Source organism: Cyphomyrmex costatus, unplaced genomic scaffold (genome assembly GCF_001594065.2).
Source record: "Cyphomyrmex costatus isolate MS0001 unplaced genomic scaffold, Ccosl1.0 scaffold119, whole genome shotgun sequence".
Classification (NCBI taxonomy): Eukaryota; Metazoa; Arthropoda; class Insecta; order Hymenoptera; family Formicidae; genus Cyphomyrmex; species Cyphomyrmex costatus.
In genome coordinates this window covers 166,200-187,903 of record NW_017275163.1, presented here as the reverse complement: position 1 = coordinate 187,903, position 21,704 = coordinate 166,200, and the positions used below count along the sequence as shown (strand labels likewise).

The window sequence follows — 21,704 nt, the reverse complement described above, 5'->3', positions numbered from 1 at the left end:
CACGCTGCTAGGGCTGTCAGATCGATTCTTTACACATTTTTCGAGCTTGCATGATGAATATGAAGTAATCTGTAGAGAATTGATGAGATGTCACATTGACTCAGAAGTCAAATTTATGAAAAAATGAGTAGCTTAAAATCCGAAAATATATTGGTAGATATGAAGAAAGGAGTGCGTTCTGATTTCTAAAAAGATCGATTTTTGACAATAACAACTTTAAACCGATTTATCTTGCGAAAAACTGATTTTTCTAATTAAAAGAGACTATTTAAACCGATCTTTTTATAAACAACTTTATAAGTAACTAAATATTTTGAATTAAATGATAGTAATCCAATCTTTTGAATTAAAAGTTTATTTTATTTGTTTAACTTCTATATGTATATATATATATATACACAAATATAAATCCATTTATTTTTGTGGTTAATTTCAAAGTAAACAATCTCCATATTAACGTTTGCATTTAGTTTAATAAATAGGACAATAAATTTGAGATAAATTTATATCTTCTAATTGTTTAACTTCATTATTTTAATTTAACACATCGAATAAGAGAAGTAACGACCTATAAACGTAATTAAAAATAACTCAAATTGGGTATAATTACGAATTTAACAGTGTAGCATTTGGAAAACAAGATTATCAGTTATCACAAACATTCGAAGCCGGGGAGAATAAAGACTGCAAGTACGAATAAAGTAATTATCGCGAATAGTCATTGTCTTCTTTTGCGGCAATAAAAATTCGTTAGAAGTCGCGTGGGATTGGTCCACATTCCTCTAACGCTTCGGATGCGAAGAATCATTAACGTGACACGTAAGTGGCATTTTTCGTTCTATAGGGTCGTAATTAAAAATTCTTGTGTAGTTTGAAAGTAGATTCATACGGAAGTTTAGCGCGCTGGCGGGCCAAAGTTCCGCGCTCGCCTACGAATCGTGGCACTGACGGCTACTCGGCGCCATCGAACTAAATGATCATTAATTGCGAACCCTGGGTATATTATGCGAATTACTTGAGCGACAGCTATGTTGCTAATATTAAGTTCCTCGGTAGAAGAATGTCGGTATCTCGCTCAATTATAACTTTCTGTGAAACTTGCTTATTAGTGACATGAAAAATTCAGATCTATCTTTGCCACTTTATGTTGATATATATCTGTTATTTGATAGTTTCAAGATAATTTTACTTCGTCAGAATCTTACTAAAGGCAGAATAGCAATAGAAACTAACAAAATAGAGTTTAATCTGTCTCCATATTAATCTTATAACATTTTTATATGTTCCTGCGTATTATTATTATTTCAAAAATTGAAAAATTAATTATTTAGTAATAGTTTTTAATATGAATTTTTTATATTAAATTTTTAATTAAGTAAAACTATACGTGTTTACTTACAAGTTTGTATATATAGGTATTCTCGTTGGTGTACGCTTATAATAATAATGATAATAATAAAAATAACAATAGCCATGATAACAATAATAGCAATGATAATTTTTACACACACGTTTATGTATAAATTATTATATATAAATTGTTTAATAATTTATGTTTACAAATTTTGTTTTACTTGTGATAATGATTTCAAACAACAATTAAAATTATATGATAATAATGTCTTGATACGATATAATTTTAATTTGGTACATATTCATAGTTGTGATGGTAATAGCCAAATTCAATCATACAATACAGCATCACTTCTCCGAGCTCGTTACCGTATCATCATCGTCAGTAACGAGCTCATATCGTCATTACGTTCACTGATTCGCGAGCCGTGATCCGTTGTATTGTTAGATGCGAGATATCCCTGAGAGGGAAATACAGGTAATAAATAATTGCTCACTGCTGTCTTTGTTATCCAGTTTGTAAGATTCGATACAAACGCTCTTAACTACATTATGAGTAACGTAGAAATCTCGTTAACGATTTCAATTTAATTAAAATGAGCTATAAGTAGTGGAAATACAAATGTAAAATGGAACAATTAGAATCGTTGAATAAAATAATACAATATTCCTCTAATAAAATTAGCAATTATTACAATTGATTACAATAAATGACAACCATTAAGTAAAATATTTATATATGTGTTTTAATGCTGTTTATAATAGTTATCTGGCGTTAAAGAAATCATTACATTGCATTGTCGTGTCCAACTTTAATAATTGAAACTTATTTGAACTTAATACGTGTTTTTTTTTTTTTTTCAGGAGATACTTGTTTTGGCAGGTAAACTATGGGTAAACAACATGACGTCGGTGGAATCCAAGGTTGAGCAGGTGCTGGTAAATGGGAAAGAAGAAGAAAGGAAAGGCGCGCGAGGATGTAGGCAGAAGGGAAACCCCCGGGGGTGGCTCGTGCGCGGGCGCGGCTTGCGGGTCAGAGTGCGTCGGGTATATAACCGGGCGGATGCCGTCGTCCCTTAGTCTCGCGCTTATCGTCGTCGCGACGACTCGCTCGGGCTCGACGTCGATGTCGTTACCGTGATTTGTGACGTTTCAATGTGCGGTGCATACCGATTTATGCCTCGCGCCAATCGGCGAGGTGTCCGATATCAGATTGTAGGCTTTCGAGAAGTATTTACGTTTATTTCGCTCGAATAAGCGAAGAAACGCGGTAACTGTCACCTCTTATGATATCACCAATCAGTGGAGGAAATTATATTTTTACCCTTGCGATCGCATTTAAGCATCTTTATGATAATGCAAATCGTATGCTACCACGCGATTTAACTAAAAATTAGAAAAGTAACAAAAGTAATCGAAAAAAACAAGCGGTGCTAAAGTATTGAATTTTTCAAGTATAATATTTCGATAACGAAGGATCGAAGCTATTGTTAAATACCTCTAATTAAAAATCGTCCATAATTTTCTACCTTGCGAAATTTCTCCGTTCCTTTGTCCGAAGTCATTCGATCGATTTGGCGCGAATGAACAAGACGAACGTCGAGGAACATTTACTAGCTGCTGCTCAAACGTCGAGTACGCCCGACTTTTGTCTCGAGTGACATCTCGTTGAAGGCAAGCAGGGAGAACCATACTAGTGAGATTGTCGAGGCGTCGGAAGTTCGTCTCTAGTTCTCGCATGCCCAATGGAATCGAAGAAAAAATCGTCGTGACACTTGTCCAACGATTGAATTCGACGACGTAGGAAGTGAAGCCAGAGGAAGAGAGGGAACAAGAAGAAGCGACCAAGTGGCAGTGGCGCCAAGGGAAGGAGATAGAGGAGAGTGGTAGCGAGAGAAGCAGGAGGTCGACGGTAGGTGAAGGTGCTGTCGCGGAGGATTTCAAGCTGTGCCCTCAGCGAGATACGAGCCGTTTGTATAGATCTATGTGCACAGTAAAATTGTGGCGACGGAGGAGCTCTGGCTACGAGTATCTGGGTCACACAGCCGTCCTCTCGTTGCACCCTTTTCTCCATAATTCTACACAATTTTCCGGATGCAGCAAAAAATGGAGACTCATCACTGACCGTGGGAGTTGTCCCTCTTGAAGCGCACGAGAACCGCATCGTCGTGGAACGATCAAAATAAATCGTTATCTTTCGTCGAGCAATCGTCGTTGTGTTTGCCCGTGACGTTCCGCAAACGTTATGTCAACCGTTAGGGCTCACGAAATGTCGAGCGCCGGTAGAATTGTCTAACGCTGTGTTCCGTGTCAACGTATTGGTAATTGAAAATCCGTTCGTAGAGTAGATGGATAATGAGCGTCAAATGCGCGACTTGCTCCGGAGCGAAGTCGCAATTTATAGAACCGTAGCGTTAATGTCACTTACGTCCGAGAGCGGTAAGTGAGCTATAGACATATCGTTTTACTCTGCCGGGAGAATCCGTAATGATCAGCGCGGATCAGTGATTTGTGGCTAGAGAGCGGATCGATCCAATACCGCGCTCCTAGCGCGGTAACGAGCTGTTACGTCGTTACGCGGTTACGTAAAAAGGATCCACTTGGATCCCCCTTGGGGGTAATTCCCGAAGAAAGTCCACGCGAGGGCTATTATCCGAGTCGTGAGCGGTTTACACGCGGAACCCGCTGCCACCCTTCATCTAGAACACGCTCGAGTCGGGCCGATAAATAATGAACTTCTGCAGTCATTTGTCAAGCTCATCGTTGGACAAACGAATGCTCGTCGAGGTAGCGTCGTCGGCCTAAATGGGAGAGATCAACGCGAGGTACCGGCTAGCACCGCGAAATTTCGCGTCGCTTTGCCGCCAACGTTACGCAAGAATCATGCCCCTTTGACTCGACCGGGAATCGAAGAGCCAAACGGTATACAAGCAATTGACCTTTACGATTTGTCCGCTTGTAAAGCTATTGATGAAACAAACGCCAGAGGTGAAATGCCGAGGTTTGTAATTGAAACCGGTGCTTAGTAGCGATCCTTAAACGCACTGAAAGGACGCAAATACGCTTTACGACCGTGAACTCCCATCTGAGCGTTCGCCTTAGAAATGCGAGAGTCAGTTGATTCCGATCGCGATCAGAGTAGTCATACTGGGCAGTGCGGTCAATCGCGCAGAAGATAACGGTGTCCGAAAAAACGGCTCGCGACTTCATGATAGTACTCGCGCTTCGGGACGCTCGCGAACGAACGAACGTGAGAGCTTATCTCGTGCGAGATAACGAACAGCGCCAAGCAACATGAGGCGACGGAACAACGGTTCCACTTGCTTCTGTCAGGCATCGTCGGTCAAGAGAGGTGGCCGTAACGGATGCAACGAGACTGAGGCGAACGAGCCACCGGGATGGTGTATCTACGCGGCGGTCGCGCTTGTCGCGGTTGGCTGTTACCTCAATGCGCTCGACTGCGACTTCGTGCACGACGATATACCGGCGGTGGTGAGGAACAGGGACGTGATCGGCGAGGCATCGTGGAGCAGCGTGCTCAACGACGATTTCTGGGGTACGCCGATGGAGAGCATCAATAGTCACAAGAGCTATCGACCTTTCACCACTCTGACGTTTCGGTGAGTCAATATTTCTCTCACGTTTATCGAACTCTTTGTTGAATTTGTCTGAAGATTAGACAGAGGATTGACCTAGTTATTTTTGAGTAGACAGCTTTAAGTCAATGACCGAAAGTATCGCGGACGAGTAATCGAATTAATTATACTGTTGGATTTATACTAAATTATTTATTAATTGTCACTCGAATAATTATTTTCATAGCTATAGATTCGTCCTGCTATTTATTAGACATTGTTACATTTTGATTTGATCTGTCTTCGCTTTCTTCCTTGCGGCTCGTTTATCAAACTGGTCCTTTAGGACAATCCGTTAAACAGAAAAGTGAATACGATTCGGTGCACGGTCGTATCCGTCCGGATGAAATAAGACGGCAAGAAATTGTCTCGAGAAACGTGTCTGGTTGGCTGACGTTCCAAACACATGGCACAACCACGTAGCTTGCAGCACCGGCATCCTGGTCGTTCTTACTGGGACATCTTGGATCTCGTGTATACGTATATATATATATTTTGTATGTGTATACATATATATATGTATGTGTATGTATATCTGTACATATGTACGTATGTACTTTCAAGTACACGTACATGTGTAGCTACATAACCGTACATAGATATATCCCATGCAATCGGAGATGCACCTTATGGTCGTACCACTAAGGATGGATCGGCAAGAACCGTTCTCTGACCACGACGGAAGCGACCGAGCATACGGTAGTGTGTGCGGTAACGTGTCGTGTAGAGCACACCAAACTTCCACCCTCTCCCTTCTCCCTCCTGACCATTCCTTCCTCCCGCCCGCTCCCTGCCCGCCGATTTGATGCATGGATACCAGTTTGCCACTCCACGTGCAATACTGCATATTGGCTGGTATTGGACGATCCATCACGCCGCAAGACACCGGCACATCGCTCATCCACCCTTAACGCTCCAGATGCTGTTGCCAACTTCGACGAGGTGTGCGGGCGCGAAACGCGGCGCGGGGACGGGACGGTTGAGAAAAGGGAGCAGTCGGGGGCGTAAGGGCGAGGGCATAAACGCCTCCACGTTTCGCGCGTTATCGGAAGTGGAACGCATCCATAATCCCCGGGCGCGCGGAGACGCCGGCGCCGCGACGCGCCGCGAACCGCATTCGTCTCGTCGAGAAGACGAGATTTTAACGATCTCGATCGCCACTGACGCGCGGAGGCCGCTTTTATATCGTGCGGGAGAGAGAGAGGAGGGGGGCAGAGGGAGGGAAGTACGATATCTCTCATTGTTGCCGCCACTCGATTCCAGCGAGAAGGAGAGTGGTTTATGCGCGTGCGGAAAATGCGCCGCTTACGCTGACACGCGGTTGAAAGGATAAGCGAAGATTTATGTGTCAGCCGTTTAAGGCGAGAGTTGTCTACAATATTGGACGGTTGATGTATGGTTACTTTTCGTCATTTGTTTGACGCAAGGGGCGTACGTGTGTATGAGAAAATTAAGAATCTCTATCTTGTCTGATAATCTATTCCAACATTGTATTGCGTTTGCAGAGCAGTCGCAAATAAAAAAAAAAAAAAGAAAAAGAAATCTGATTCGAATACGTTGGATTTTCTTTGATCGTCGATAACACCGATAATTCTTTCTGTGCTGGCAGCAATCGTGCTTTGTCGACACGCAGGTGGAAAGCTTTGGACAATTCCGCGCGCCTTTTCCGAGCACATACATATATGCTCGATTTTCCATCCTTTCCGCGTGATGCGTCTCTTTTCGTCGCCTGTTCTCTTTATTCCCACGAAACTCTGACAGCCCTTACGGTATGCCGCTTTGAGAATTCGAGTTCTCGGATGAAAATGCGCCGGGACGACCCCAAAAGTCCAGAGTGCATTCGTGGCAGTTGACCCAACGCCTTCCGCACGGACCGCTCCAAAGTTTCCAAGAGATTCCCCGGGTACTTCCTCCAAGCAGTCATCGTATTCTGCCATGCTGGCGTATAGTATATACTTTTATACGTTTTATCTCGTCTATATCATCGTACCGTATATGGTGCACAAAGGATAGGTACACCCTACAGGCTGATAGACGTAGGCAATCTTATACTCAACGTGTGGTGGCATATCGTTTCGTAGATCTCATCAACGATCGTTCCCCCTTGCGTTTAATTCGCGTGTTTGATCGCTTCGCCGACGTTTTTGACACGATGGGTGCTAATTGAGATGGTATCAGCCGCACGCGGCGTTCTTATCGCGAAGGGATATTTGGCAAGCAGTTATTTGCAGTCCGCGGGATAAAAAAAAAATGGGATTTCATGCAAGAGTTGTACATGTATTTCAACTACTTCGTTTCGGGCGGAAATAATTTACGGGTGCGGTCGAGCGTGAGTCTTTGCTCCGGCGTCGAATGAATAACGCAGAAAGACCTTACCGAGAGCGATTCGTTTCCACGTTTGCGAGAGGGCGAGCTTCACGGGTTGACGACCACGTTGGATTATTACGTCCGCAAATAGACTGCGGAATATGCTCCAGATAGTATGATAAAGGAGAAAGGCTGGATAAAATGAGGTGACGGCTTATTATCCCGACTGAGAGAGTATACAGGTATCTAATAATACGCGCTCACTTATCAAGATAATGTATCAAAATTGGTCGCTCTAATGCGGGCTTCGATGTACTTACGGAATGAGATTAGCGCGGGCTATGAAAACTGTTCGATTAAATCCAAGAAAATTAGGATGGTCTCTGACGTAAAATTGTGGCGTGCTACCGAGTTAAAGTCCGTTCGGTAGGTATGCGCGAGAGCGATTATCGAAGCTCAGGAAGCTCTGCAAACATTAAATTTACCTATCCAATTAACGCAGCACACTCGTTCACGCGATATTACGTTATTTACGTGCAGTTCAATTAAGAGAAATCTCCCTGTCCTCGGCAGAATATTCGCGCTTCCCTATTACGTTCTTCTCCAACGGATTTATCAACGCATCCGGTGTACCTTGATAATACACACATTACACACTCACTCACACGCTTTCGCTCACTGAGGCCTTTGTACCTATACAATAACGATCGATATAATCGCGTTCCAACCACAAGTTGGAACTTATACCGTTTCCCCCCAGAGATTCTTCTTTGTCTCGTCACTCATGGCCAGGAGTACTGCGCGCTTTGCGGTGAGCTCGTGGCCAAAAACCGTGACGGTGAATATTCACTGATTTTTTCGTGATAGCCCACGGCAACAAAACGTCATCTGAATTTGATCATCTCCGTTTGGTTTGTCTGCGTTGGAACATGAATTCGATCCATGAATTCTGCTATCTGTGTTAAAAGTCCCTTTTATATATCTAATATTTTGTATCCTATATTTATTCTTATTATATTAGATTAGATATTAAATGGTATCAACCGAAAGAGAAAAACAGAGGCTATCTTAAGGAGCTTGTTTATGCTGGAGTGACAAATTATTGAAACATTATTATAAAAATCTCCGAATGTGTATGTGTGTGTGTGTGTGTGTGAAAATTGGATAAAATTAAAAATCCTTTTAAACTTTTGTCAGGTAGACGCACAATTAGGAGTTGATGCAGTGGATTTTATACTAAAATCGAAAAAAAGTTAGAAACTTACTTATTTTTCAACTTGTAGAACAGTTACCGTTGATGTTTTCTTAAATCTGAACAAACAATACTGAGTTTATGAAACTAAAATAAAAAACTTAAAAAAGATTTATATTGATTATATCTGCAAATTATGTGTAATGCTTAGCGAAAACTCGCAATGGTAAACGAAACAGTAATTGTGTCTAGCAGTAAATGCTTGATCTTGTAAATGGGATGGCGATGCAATATGTTAAATAAGGGTAGATGTATGCGTTTGAATGAGATAGAATGATACAATGTAAGAAATTAGTAGATGTCACTATTATCAATATTTTTAATTTAGAGTTAAACAAATTTGTACTATCAACATCGATCAAGTTCAGCCGTTAGTCCCCAGCATGGCCTTAAGATCTCCCCTTAAACGATGTCTCTTATTGACTCATTCATACGCTTGTTAGCATTTTACTAGCATTAAATCACGATCAGCGACTAAGTCGGTTAGGCGTTTAGCTGGTGATTTATGAGTCGGCCGACAGTGGCAATGGCCCACGCTTTGCGGCCGTCTCCTGTGAGGGAATAATTATTATTAAATTACTTGACCAGAGGACGCAACGTGGTGGAATCTCGTTCCGCGGCGCTACTGACACGCATGAATGATTGCGCTGCTAGCTCTAATTTAGACGTGTGATATAACTTTGCATTGCGCAGCATGTACGCCTCGTATTCGATTACGCCGCGATCTGTCGACTATGATATTTCATTTAGTCTTGCGATTAACTCATTATCGAGATAGATGGAATTTCATGTTATCAGTATTAATATTTGCTTTATCAATAACAATTCAACAAAGTGGCGGCACATGCTTTTCGATATGCGTAGTATATATATTTTCTGTTGAGGGACAAAAACGTGCATCAAAATTGTAAAGTCATTGAAATAATGTGACCATGTAAATAATACATGTCGTTGTCTTTTTCATGCTAAAAGCATAAACATGTAAGTTTTTAAATATAATAAAATTATCGAATTGTATTTAAAGTTTTTGTACTGATAACATGAATTTGTATGAAACGGTAATTTCTATGGATTCGCGAGATTTTGCTAAAAGTTAAAAATTTATTGAAAATGCTTTATTTAATTTGAACTAAATAGTGCTTAAAAATATTACGGTATGAATTTATAATGTATATCCAGTTTTGTAAAAATAAGTGCAATTTACAAATCTAGACATGTATTACAAGTTCATAGTGAAGTAAGTACAAATTAGTATTTGTAAATATACCACAGATCAAATAAGGTATTTTCCTTTCAAAGATGTTGCTCTCCGCAATTTTCATGAGTTTAAATATGTTATTTTCTAGACAAAAATAAGGTATATATTTTTTGTAATATCTGCGGGGTAATACCCTTTTGAAAAAGATCAGTTATTGTTTTTTTAAAGCAAATGTAGTAAAAATCGTAAAAGATAGAAAAAATATTTTGAATACAAATTGAATTGTTTGAAAAATACTTTACAATAATAATTTTAAAAAGTGTACACAAAGATACTTATTAACAAAAAATTAGAATAAAAAAGTTTTTTTAATTATAATTATTGAGAATTCTTAAAACTAAAACAAATTAAAGGTGTTGCACTAGCTAAAAATGTGATAGAACGCTTGTAAAAAATATGTTTTTTTTATCTAGAACACAATATATTCAAAGCTCAAAATCAGAGGAATGTCTCATGGATTTCTTTGTTGCGTTATTCATCGGTCTAATACATCGGTCACTTATTGTTTATTTAAAAAGTTATATTTATAATAAAGATAAATAAAATTTAATAAAATTAAATAAAAAATTTGTTTTAATACAAAATTTATAGTATGGAACACTATTAAATCTATAGTGTCAAATTTAATCTAATACGAGTCGCCATTGTTCCTAATAAATATATCGTTATTTTATATATAGACTAAAACGATAATTAAATTTGACACTATATTGTGTCAATTTAATACTACATAGTGTCAAATTAACACTGTACAGTGTCAAATATAACCATTGTTTTAGTATGAAATAATGATATAATAGAGTAGGAGCAATGGCGATTCACATTAGTTTAAATTTAATTGACACTATAGGTTTAACAGTAAACATTAATACTTCTTTATAGATAAACATAATTAAATTTTTTCAAAAGTTTCTCTTTTAATATATTATCGTAATACTACTATTTAATCTAATTACATTACTAACGTATTCATCCCATTGCACATTTAATATATAAACGACGAAATAGAATCATGTAGATATCAAAATGTGTGTGTACGTTGACTTGTGGCTTGGTATACGCGATGATACGCGCTCGTATTTCGGCACAAGTTCAAGGGAGAAATATCTCATCTGAGTGCACTTCAAAAGTGGGCATTTCCACATTGAAGTATCGCGAATCGCGTTTCCCCTCTGGTGTTCTTCGTTTATGACGACTAGAAGTTCTTCCCGTTTTATTTGAGTTGTTGGAGGCAGGACAGTTTCATGAGCGAACTCTTCAGACCAAGTGCATTCAGGCTGTACTTGCATCGTCGATGTGAGGAAGGGACATTCTAGTTTCAAACGCGACAAGAATATGCTATTTATACATGTATCTATGAATGTTCTTTCAATTCGATCATGGCGGGAAACTCGGAGCGCGCATTTGTCTTCTCCAAGATGTACCACCTTCTTTTTATTCGATCGGCGAACTTTGAGTTGTTACGGGCTACGTTACATATAAGAAAAAGATGAGATTTCGTAAATCCGGAAAGAAGAAAGTAGATCTACCATTGCATTTTCAGCACCGTACTATTCTTCTATTGTGTAAATCACATTATCAAGCAATTCAGATTCATATCGCTTATTTGTTACAACATAATTTCAAAATTTTTCATTTTTTATTTATTTGCAAAAAAAGAACGGAAATATAAAGAAAAAAAAAAGGATAAAACATACTTTTGAAAGGTACGTACTTTTACTCCCTTATGATTATTGCATCAAAATTACATTACAAATTTTAATGATTTAAAATATTCCAACTCATTTTCTAGAAAACTGTGTTTTTTTTAATTGTATTGTTGTTGTAGCAAATGAGCGATATATGATATTTTTGTTGAATACATTTTGAAACATTTACAACGAGAAAAGTTTTGCAAGTTGAGAGAGCTCGTTAAAAATCATTTCCATTTTTCATCGTTTCCATGAAAAGGCTTTTAATAATATGAATATATTATCTATTCCGACGTCTTGACGTTCCGTATAACGCGCCCATTTGGCCGTGAAGCTCATTTCCGACGTAGTGAAGATTATAATATTTCCCTTCGATTAATCGTACAATCAAATGGACGCGCGCCATTAAATTTTCGTCATTTGATAAAGTGTGACCCCGTGATCGAGAAACGGCGGATTAATCAGGTGCAAGGTACAGGTGGTAGAAAAGATAATTCGCTTCCGCATGGACGCGTCATTGGGTTCTCGTGGCACGTTGGCTGCCCCTATATCACTGCACTTCGTGCTGCGCAGTGATTCATCCAGAGGATTTCGTGACTCGTACCAGAAGCGTGCCGTGAGCAAGCGCTGTAAAGCTCGTTCACTCGATGCACGTATATTAAGGAACACTTTTCCCGATGCGCGCGCCTGAGTATGCACAAGAGAGCGTGGGTACTTCGTGGTTTGAACATTCTATTGCGCTATATAGACACGCATAATTTTCATTGACCCCGATATAGACCCCGTGAAAACGACGAATGCCCCAGCTTGAGAGAATTAATTAGTGGTTCGTTGCCTCATGGTTTCCTCGCCAAAACTCTCATTATTAGCATTGAATTATTACGCGCTAATCATGCTCCCTTTAACTAATTAAATGAGAACGCAATACGATTATCGAGCGAAGTTGTTTAGAAATATGAATCTAAATTATGAATCTCTAGTTCTAAAACTCGTATTCCTATATTGTCAAACTGCTTTTTAGCAGTATAGAAATACAAACGACTTTTGGATGTAAATTGTAAACTATATGCTATTAATGATGGACTAATAGGAATTTGTTTATTAACGAATGGATGCATTAAAAAACTATCTAAAAATATATTTTGCATGGAAATATTTATTTATCAAAATTATAATATAAAAAAAATATCAACTAATGTGACAATCGTGAAGTAGTTAGTTATATGACTTCGTAATAACTCTTTCAAACTGCGCCAGCTTTAAATGTGCGTGTACATACATAGTCTGACAGAGTTATGGAACAGAGTGCTTTGCAGCATCCTCTGCTAGATAGTTAATTACTTAATTACGTCGTCGTAATTAGTTCACAGTTCCAAAGTCGAGTGTGCTATAGTTACCTGATTGACGTATCCCCATAATAATAAATCGCTTCCTTATACATATGAAAAGATGAGGAAAATATGTGAATGTGTTGTAAAGTTTTATAATCGTCAATATTTACTTGTTTATAAATAAAATTGTTATTTTAATATTAATTTTTATTTAGTATATTATTTTTTAACTTTTTAATTTATAAAAATTGGACTAGTAATTATTTATTATGTAAAATATGAAAAGCGCACTTGAAATATCGCACTTATAGATAAAAAATTATTAATAGATATGCTGTAAAAGATTTAATTTACGTAAATTCAACTTTCTTATTCACAATGGACAAGGCCAAATAGCTTGACTCGCTCGAGTCAATTCAATTTCAAGCAACATCCTGAGGCCTTTAACTTCCTAAGTTTCAATGCAAAGAGTTCAATTACTTGCTTTTGTATAGCACAAGGATGTCATCTAACAAGAGAGAGAAGGACTTAAGATAAGCTATGACACCGTCTCTAAACGATTTTTCCAGAGCTTGTACATCCAACCATGGTGCTAAAAAGAATGACGAAATTCTCAAAGTAAATTCAAACGATGCAGCAAATTGTTTAAAATTGGCAATATAAAAAAATTTAATTGAATAATGAAAAACATTGCATTTCTTGAATATCTGAAATACATACGTTCATATTTTCAATGAGTAAAAAGTAATTATATTTGTTCACAAATTTTTTTAATCAATGAAATAATTATTCGAATAACAATTATTTGAAAGGTACATTAACGCACATACTATTACTACTATTACTACTACTACTACTACTACACACACACACATATCTCGTATTTTCATCTCTTATTCTTACATTTGTATGCATTACTTTAAGAAGTACGATGCGAAGTAGGAATGAACGTATGAAAGCAGGATTTTTTGCATCGTATTTCATAGGAAATTCGAGCTTTCGCTTGGAAGTCTCATCATATGCAAAAGTGTCAGACCATTTCTTTATTTGCATTCTCTTTCTTTTATCTCGACGGCATAAAGTTTACAAGAATTATTTCTATTAAAACTTATATATGTTGTTGTAACATATATTGACGAGTTCTTTACTTATACGTTAATTTTCGCAATAATTAAATCTGGTTTCTAAATTTCAGCTTTAACAGGATATTTTATTTTCGTTCATTACGTTTTAAAAAATCGCGATATTTTGCAGTAGCTATACAAATACGACTCATTATAATCCCAGGTGCATATAACGATTGTATATCAGCTAACCTCTCGCATTTCTCATTTTTCACATTGAATTTTTGTAGAGAATTGCTTAATGTCAGTCGTTATCTGTATAACGATGTCCGCTGATGCATATAATTTACATTGCAGATAAAGTTTCAACGGGTAACATCATTATATTGTATTAATATTAACACTAATCAGTCGTATATTATTATTTATATAATTTATATGAGATCGGTAAATATTTGAAAATTTACAACGTTCTCGACGCTACGCGCATTAAATTTTTCAATTTCTCACCCCCTTCTCTGTATTTCTACTTTTGCATATGAAATTGAAAACCGAGATAACTTTTACAATGGAACAGCACTCGAAAGGACCAGTAACGCAGCGACCACGAGAAAAAGCAGACAATAGATAGGAGAATATAGTGGAACGCACAAGCAATAGTGTATGACGTGATTCACAAGGCGAGAAAGATTTGTGGGAAAGAATTGCCGAGAATTCGTGTGAAATTTATACTCATGTCGCGCACAGTCGCAAAAAATAACATAATGCAACAATAATCTTTTTGTACCGCGACTGATCTACGCAAGACAGCGCCGTAATAGATCGTACTTGGTCCTGTTCCCGGCAGTCCGGGTCGTTTCAGGGAAATTGGATTTAACGCGTGCCCTACGGCCAGTCTCCTCTTATCCGGTGTTTGTCTTTCTTTTTTCTTTCCTCCCGTAAACGTGAGCCCCAGCGACGTCTCGCGATATTACTTGTATGTCGCAGTGAAGCCCAGGAGAAGTGGAATGTCATTAATCTCGGCAATCGTAAAACTGAGTAACATAAAATATACGGCCTCTTGTCGTTGTAATCCTGATGGTCGCGCGTCGGTTCAACTTCCGCTCGGCGTTATCGTTTCCGTGGACCGTGCAATATTATTAATATCGAGCCGCTCGAGATGAGCTTCATTAGGTATTACAATATAGTAATAACCTATTTTCTGTTATTACACCGCATTTTCTAGCGTTATCCCTTGTCTCTGTTTCTCTGCCTCTCGCGTTGACTGTCGTCGCGCGCGCGGTTGGATAACAGGGCTGTTATTAAACAGACAGCATCACCGAGATCTGCTCTCTTAGAGTTGAAAATACGATGTTTATAATAGCGGGCGTAATTATGACCATGATAAGAAAGACATCAAGGAGATTACAGGTTCGCAACGTTCTCTGAAGCTTCATTTTATGCTCCTTCTAAAATTTCGCAAACAATAATTCTTAAACGTTGAAAATAACTTCACATTGGCATGCAAGAAAGAAATAATATATTTTTCTTTGTAAAATCATGACAAATTGTCATTACATTTTGTATATAAATGATTGAGTATCTTGTATCTATCCGCATAGTCTTCTAAATATACAACTATAAATTAAATCATCGATCTTTGCTATTTACTGGATCCATATATATGTAATTCGCTTGCGATATAATAGCAAACAACTCGTAAATAAATGTTAATTTCTTTCAACGATAAATCGCGTAAAATGGATGGCGATAACGAATAATTCATCCATTATTCGTTCAATCATGCGATGCAAACTCGAATTATGCGTCGTAAAACCCTACGGGAATTCGGCGTTTTTCATACCAGACTATGAATACTGCGGGATAATCGTGTATTGAATGAATTATGTTTTTTGATGAATTTATCAACGCATTTGCTTCGACATTTTAACGTCAATAGAAATACGAATAGTGAGGAAGATATTTATTCGAAAAGAATCGGCGCAATAAGAGACGCTTCGCAATAGAAGTGAACACTCTAATAGGGTATGCTCCCCACGGAATGGCTTATTGGCTGTTGATGTTTACCATCGACTACTCTGTAGTTCCATACACTCGGGGTAAAACAGATTTTTCTTTCCTTTTTACCACAAAGAAACCGTGAAAAACAGGCCAGCCATCTTATTGTTAGTGATCTTTCCGATCCGCAAACATCGTTTTACTTCTTAAGAAAGATACGGCCGTGGTAAGAAGATGATTGCACTATTTGGAATCGAAAATCTTCCATTATGGAATTTCGATATGAAGATCATTGCCATTACACCGAAATTGTAATAGATTGACATTTATCATTTTCTCATCCATCTTTGGGATTATGTAATACTTTTACATGATTACTTGTAAATTCCATATGAATGTTTTGTGAATTAACAAAAGAATCTCATTATCATACGAGATGAAAAAAAGTTTTTCTTTGAAAATAAAAAGTTCCTTCTTCCAAACAGTCTTTTATTTAAGTTAAATATGCAATAGAAGATTTTATTGCACTTCAACTTTACAGTTAAGAAGGGGATTTGGTTTACATAAAGAAGTCTTAATCCATTCATAACCCATTCCATCACACATCCTTTCCTACCTAAATTGGTTCATGACAATTGTAACATAATACATAATTCTATAAATAAAAAACCTCTTTTTATTATATTCTATTACTCTAACTATATTTTATACTATTTTCACAGCCATAATTTCCCTAAGTATCCAATATATGTACATTTAAAAATCTTGTTTCTATTTTCTATCCTAACATATTCTTCCTTGTTGATAAATATGTAATATATATAATTTTATAATTATATAAGTCGAAAAATTAGATAAGAGAAGAAATCAAATAAGAGTAGGAATCCTATTTTCAATCGAAGGGATTCTTGATACTTAATAACATTTACATATATGTATAGATTTATAAATGTATTTCTTAGTTCTCTGTAAATTACACATTGATTCTTTTTGTCAGATTCGAAATACAGTTATAAACTGGAAATAACATCACAAATTACATGAATTGTTATTTTAATAACGTTGCTCATAAGCAACTTAAAACACTGTAATATTGTAAAGAACTAATTTTATAAGCCCTACAAGAACATTCTTCATAAACTTTTTATGTTCTTATAATCGCCCATTTATCATTCATTTACTCTTTTATAATGTATATGTCTAAAAAGAGTTTTATACTTTCTTATATAATATATGGTTATTACAGGCATTATAGATAATATTAACATAATATAAATTAATGTTTAAAAAATGTAAATTAAATTTTTCTAAAGCTGCATATAGAGTGTAGTACATATATATGTATATATATATATATATATACCATATATACTTAACTTACTGTTTTCGCTTTCTTACTAACCTGAATAAATATGTTTAAAATATCGAGAGGCTGCTTGGTTTTCGATGAGAATAGGGATAGAGCTGGGGCAGCAATTTACGTTTAACCAGCGCCGGGGCGTAATCTGTTTAAACTCCCAGAACAATGTACGAAGGGCAAAACGTTATCTACGGAGCTTAGCGAGGCTCAACACTCGCAAACAGTAAAACACGAGTGGACAGGAGGTTGGTGACGACGACGGTATTGCCGGCATCGTAGCTTACATCTCGCCTATCTGGTTATTCCGATTGTTCCGTTATCATGTGAAATTCGAGTAGAGAATTGTTTAAACAGCATAGTCGCCAGTCTTTTAGACAGATCTAGGATTAAAGTCAAACATCATTACATGTAGCCGGGGATATTCAGTATAAATCGTATCGAAAGAAAATTCAGATTGCTAGGATGTTTTATTCTCTGAAATTAGAATTACTACAGAGATATCGTTGTTTGATTGTATTTATTAATAATAATAAAAGTGTAAAGTGTAACATGAAACATATTTTTTTATAATATTATATGCTAAAACAAAAATGTCTTATTATATCGACATTTGAAACTAAAGGAATACTGTCTCTTTTATAAATGCATATATATATACTGGTATATGTACATATTACAGTTATATCAATAATTGAAACATTTATCAATAGACAAATGGATGAGAAATTACATGATTCGAGTGTTTTAAGGATAAATGATTATGCAGATTGTGAAACTAAATAATTTGGATTTCGTGGCATTAAAATACCACGATGGTGGTGGTTGGAGGATGAAATCGACGTGGTCAGTTAGATAGAGTCTGATTCGATTCTGGCGCAGCCACATGCCAAGATCCATTTCCTTCGCGAGAGTCGACCGCGAATTGGGCCAATATCGTGGGCAACTACTCTACTCGTAAGAAATGGAAAAGGTTCAGGAGTGTCATCGAGCGTCCCTCTTTAGAATTCTGATTCCCTGAGTTGATAGTGAAATGATATAAGCGCGGCGAAATTCAACCTCATCCAAGTTTCCCGTCGCTCGCATGAGGAAATCAGTATTTAGGTCAATTTAAATCAGGATGTTGACGCTTATCGAACTCTGACCGTTTCAGGTCATGTGGTAATTTATTGCTAAGCAAACTTTGTTAATCTGTGTATTATATGAAATCTGAGATAATTAAATTTCAGATATATACATATATTATAATTTTTTTGTTTTCGCAAAAAAAAATCTCCAACGGTTATTGAAACTCGCAATGCGATATGAACGTGATCAAAAATTGAAACGTTACGTTGCCTGTATTTCAGATAATTACGATAATTATTGTGCAATTAACTTTAGTAAGTCCACAAATCGTAAGATCGAATTTCAATTTGTTGTTTCTGTAGAAATCTGGAATCGATCCAATCAACTAATACCAAATATATCGTGCATGGCCTGGCGTGCTTACTATCTCTCGACACGCCACCATATCATTGCGCGTTGCAGATCTTGTACACATACATACAGACACATTTACCTACACGTACACATCGACACTGTGCCAATACCTAATCCGAACCGGTAATTGTTTTTGTACCCTCTGTGTCAGGCAATTATCGGCTGATCCAAAGAAGCACGCGTAATCAATTATCTTACACCGTTTCACAGTAGCAACCCATCAAACATGTCGTATACGATCGTTACATACATTCCATGTATTATAACATTTTATATTTACATAGGAAAAAGTTTTCGATGGTATATTAAATAGTTTGATGATTTGATAAACTTTGTATAATGCTGCGCGAGATGAGCATCTTTTATCATGGAGTTTCAATATTTGAAATTTAAAGTAACGCGCGTTGCAAAAGATGAAGATGGGCAAATGAATATCTTAAATGTTTAATGCGTTTCGCGCAGCTTCCGCCAAAGGTGGCGACGATGCAATATTTCGTCGCACAATAACATCGTATTTACGTAAGCAAATTCCTAGACTCTCATCGAGAGAGCTTTCGAAGAAGAATTTGCATTCATTTGGAAGTAGCTTATATACCAGTTGCTGGAAGGCCCGTTCCTTTTTCATGCAAATTCGAAGGACTCCGTCATCCCAGAGGGGATTTCGAACTCTCCGCGTTACAAAGTAGCAGTTAACTTCCCTTTCCATACCCGTGTAACTTTTCGCCGCAACTTTAGAAATGTTAAAAATATGGACATCGCCGGGCGCGGTCTTTCGTTACTTTTCAGAAGCTTTGTCACAACCGCCGGAGATTTAACGCGTCAACATAGTTTACAAAGCGAAAGTATGTTCTTGCGATATAGTCACGTCATTATAATTAAATTCGAGTTGCGCAGAATTCCGAGCAGAGAAACAGGACGATTAACGATGTCGTTCCGCACGTGCGATGCCGCCCGAAAACACGCGTTCCGCCGCGCTGGTGTACTCTATTTCTGCATCGATCCTACGTTCCTTTGATCATTCTGCCGCATTCTCCTTCAATGGATCCTCCCCCTAAAATTTATGGATGCCGGGCTCACTAATCAATGCCACTAAAAGTACGGCGCGGAATTGGAATGCCGTGGAGCCGAAGCGCAATCGGGTACAGCGGAATTCGCGCTCTCCAGGTAGTGCACGGCTATCCGCGAATCACAATGAAATCGGCAATGACGTATGACATCGTTTCCGGGCGGTCGTGAGGGGGAGGCGGAGAATGAAAAGCACGCGGCGGCGATATCTGAAACGTGTTTCGCATGTACGCGAGAATAACGATCCGGCCTCGGCTCCGATCCGCGGCCGCTGCCTCGATAATTGGATGCGCGTAATTGGCCGAAATGGAGGGAAAACGGTATCCGCTAGTTATCTGTTGTTACGTTTCGACTATGATGTAACATCGATATGGCCTACGATTGTTGGATAGTTGTTTCTAATGATCTAACATGCACCCTGCCGTATTCTCGAAAAATATCATATATGAAAAGTTACGATTACCTCAATATTTTTGTATGTGTGATACTTTTTGTGAATAAGACCTTTGGATTCGCAATTTTATCAGTTTTTTAGGCCTTAAATATAATGATCCGATCTAATTCACTTTAGGGTAGATCGAGGCGTCACTTTTACAAGTATACAAAAATTATTAAGTGATTTTTACATACACAATAACTTCATCCTTAGTAAGTAAAGTTGAGTCTTAAAAAAAAGAGAAGATAAAGACCGTTATTTAATCAGATGCTCCTAGTATTTCAAAAAGAAGAAACGAAAGATGTTTGAATGACTTATCGCGTCCAAAGTAATAAATTGATGTTTTAATGATGTTTCATCGAAGATGTCGTTAAGATGTTATTAAGACATTATTTTGCTACTTGAGTTATATTAAAGGTTAATAGACGTGAACAATATTTCTTAATTATTTAAATACTCCTTAGTACCATTGATTGGAATATAATGGATCATAGTTCTAACGTTCTTCAGCGATACAACTAATTTATTAACTGACGTAAGTGCATAGGTCGCCCTGAGAATCGATTTATACATATTCCTCGAGAAGAAACCCTCGAACGCCATCGTAATATATATAAGTCGCTGCGCACTTTTTACGACCGTGTATTTATGTATAGGAGGATTTAGACTACCGAACTTCGTAGATTATGCTAACGAGCTTCTGTTCCGATGTCCATGGCATCTTAACGAGCCCGGTCGCATTATAAGTTTCACAGGAAAGTTCGGACTTCGTTTAGAACCAAGACCGTTTTGCTCGAAACGTCACACTTACCGCTGTTCCTGTCGTCGCGCCATTAAAAGACATTATTCTGACGTTATCGTCATGCCACCCACTGGTACAGGTATCGTTATATCTGCGCCTCAAAACTTTTCCGCCATTAAACAGGTCGACTCGGACTTGGACAAAGTAAAGATCCTAGTCGTACTGCATAACATGCCATTCAGTTGGAAGCTCGAAGATACTGGAACACGGCAATATGCTTCGATCGGTGAACATAGCCAGAAATAGAGGCGAGATTCTCATATACGGATATTGCGCGGATAAAATCGGTACGAAGGGACCTCAGGTACAAACCCTATACGATTCTCTTGCTATCTAAGCTATCTCTTAAAGTTTTTTTGTATACTTTCGTGAAACTTGCGATTTTCTTTTACTTAACATCGCGACAAAGAGACTTTTACTGTTCGTCGTCGTTTACAAGCAGACAAATTATTTCAGTGAGATACCGAAGTCTTTGTACCGCGTTTCACTGGTTTATGATTACACATCTGGCACTTTGTTGCATCTTATACCATCCGTGTAATGAACGAAGTTACATAAGCTGTACTATGCGGCTGGGCGTGAAAGGTTTTCCGCCTCGCCGCGAGTAAACCGGCGTTTGCTGTGCACTTTTCAAAGTAAACTTTTCGCGGCGTCAACAGCTGTCGAGAAGTCC

General features: G+C 37.8%; 1 protein-coding gene across 1 annotated transcript in view; it reads left to right on the top strand.

Annotated features, from left to right (window-relative positions):
• Positions 1–4,516: 4,516 nt before the first annotated feature.
• The window catches only part of LOC108778419 (transmembrane and TPR repeat-containing protein 2), a 79,116-nt gene continuing 61,928 nt past the window's right edge, over positions 4,517–21,704 (top strand). Inside the window, exon 1 of the mRNA XM_018545597.1 lies at positions 4,517–4,973. Within this exon, the coding sequence (XP_018401099.1) occupies positions 4,648–4,973 (326 nt within the window). The 5' untranslated portion in view covers positions 4,517–4,647. The remainder of the gene's footprint in view (positions 4,974–21,704) is intronic.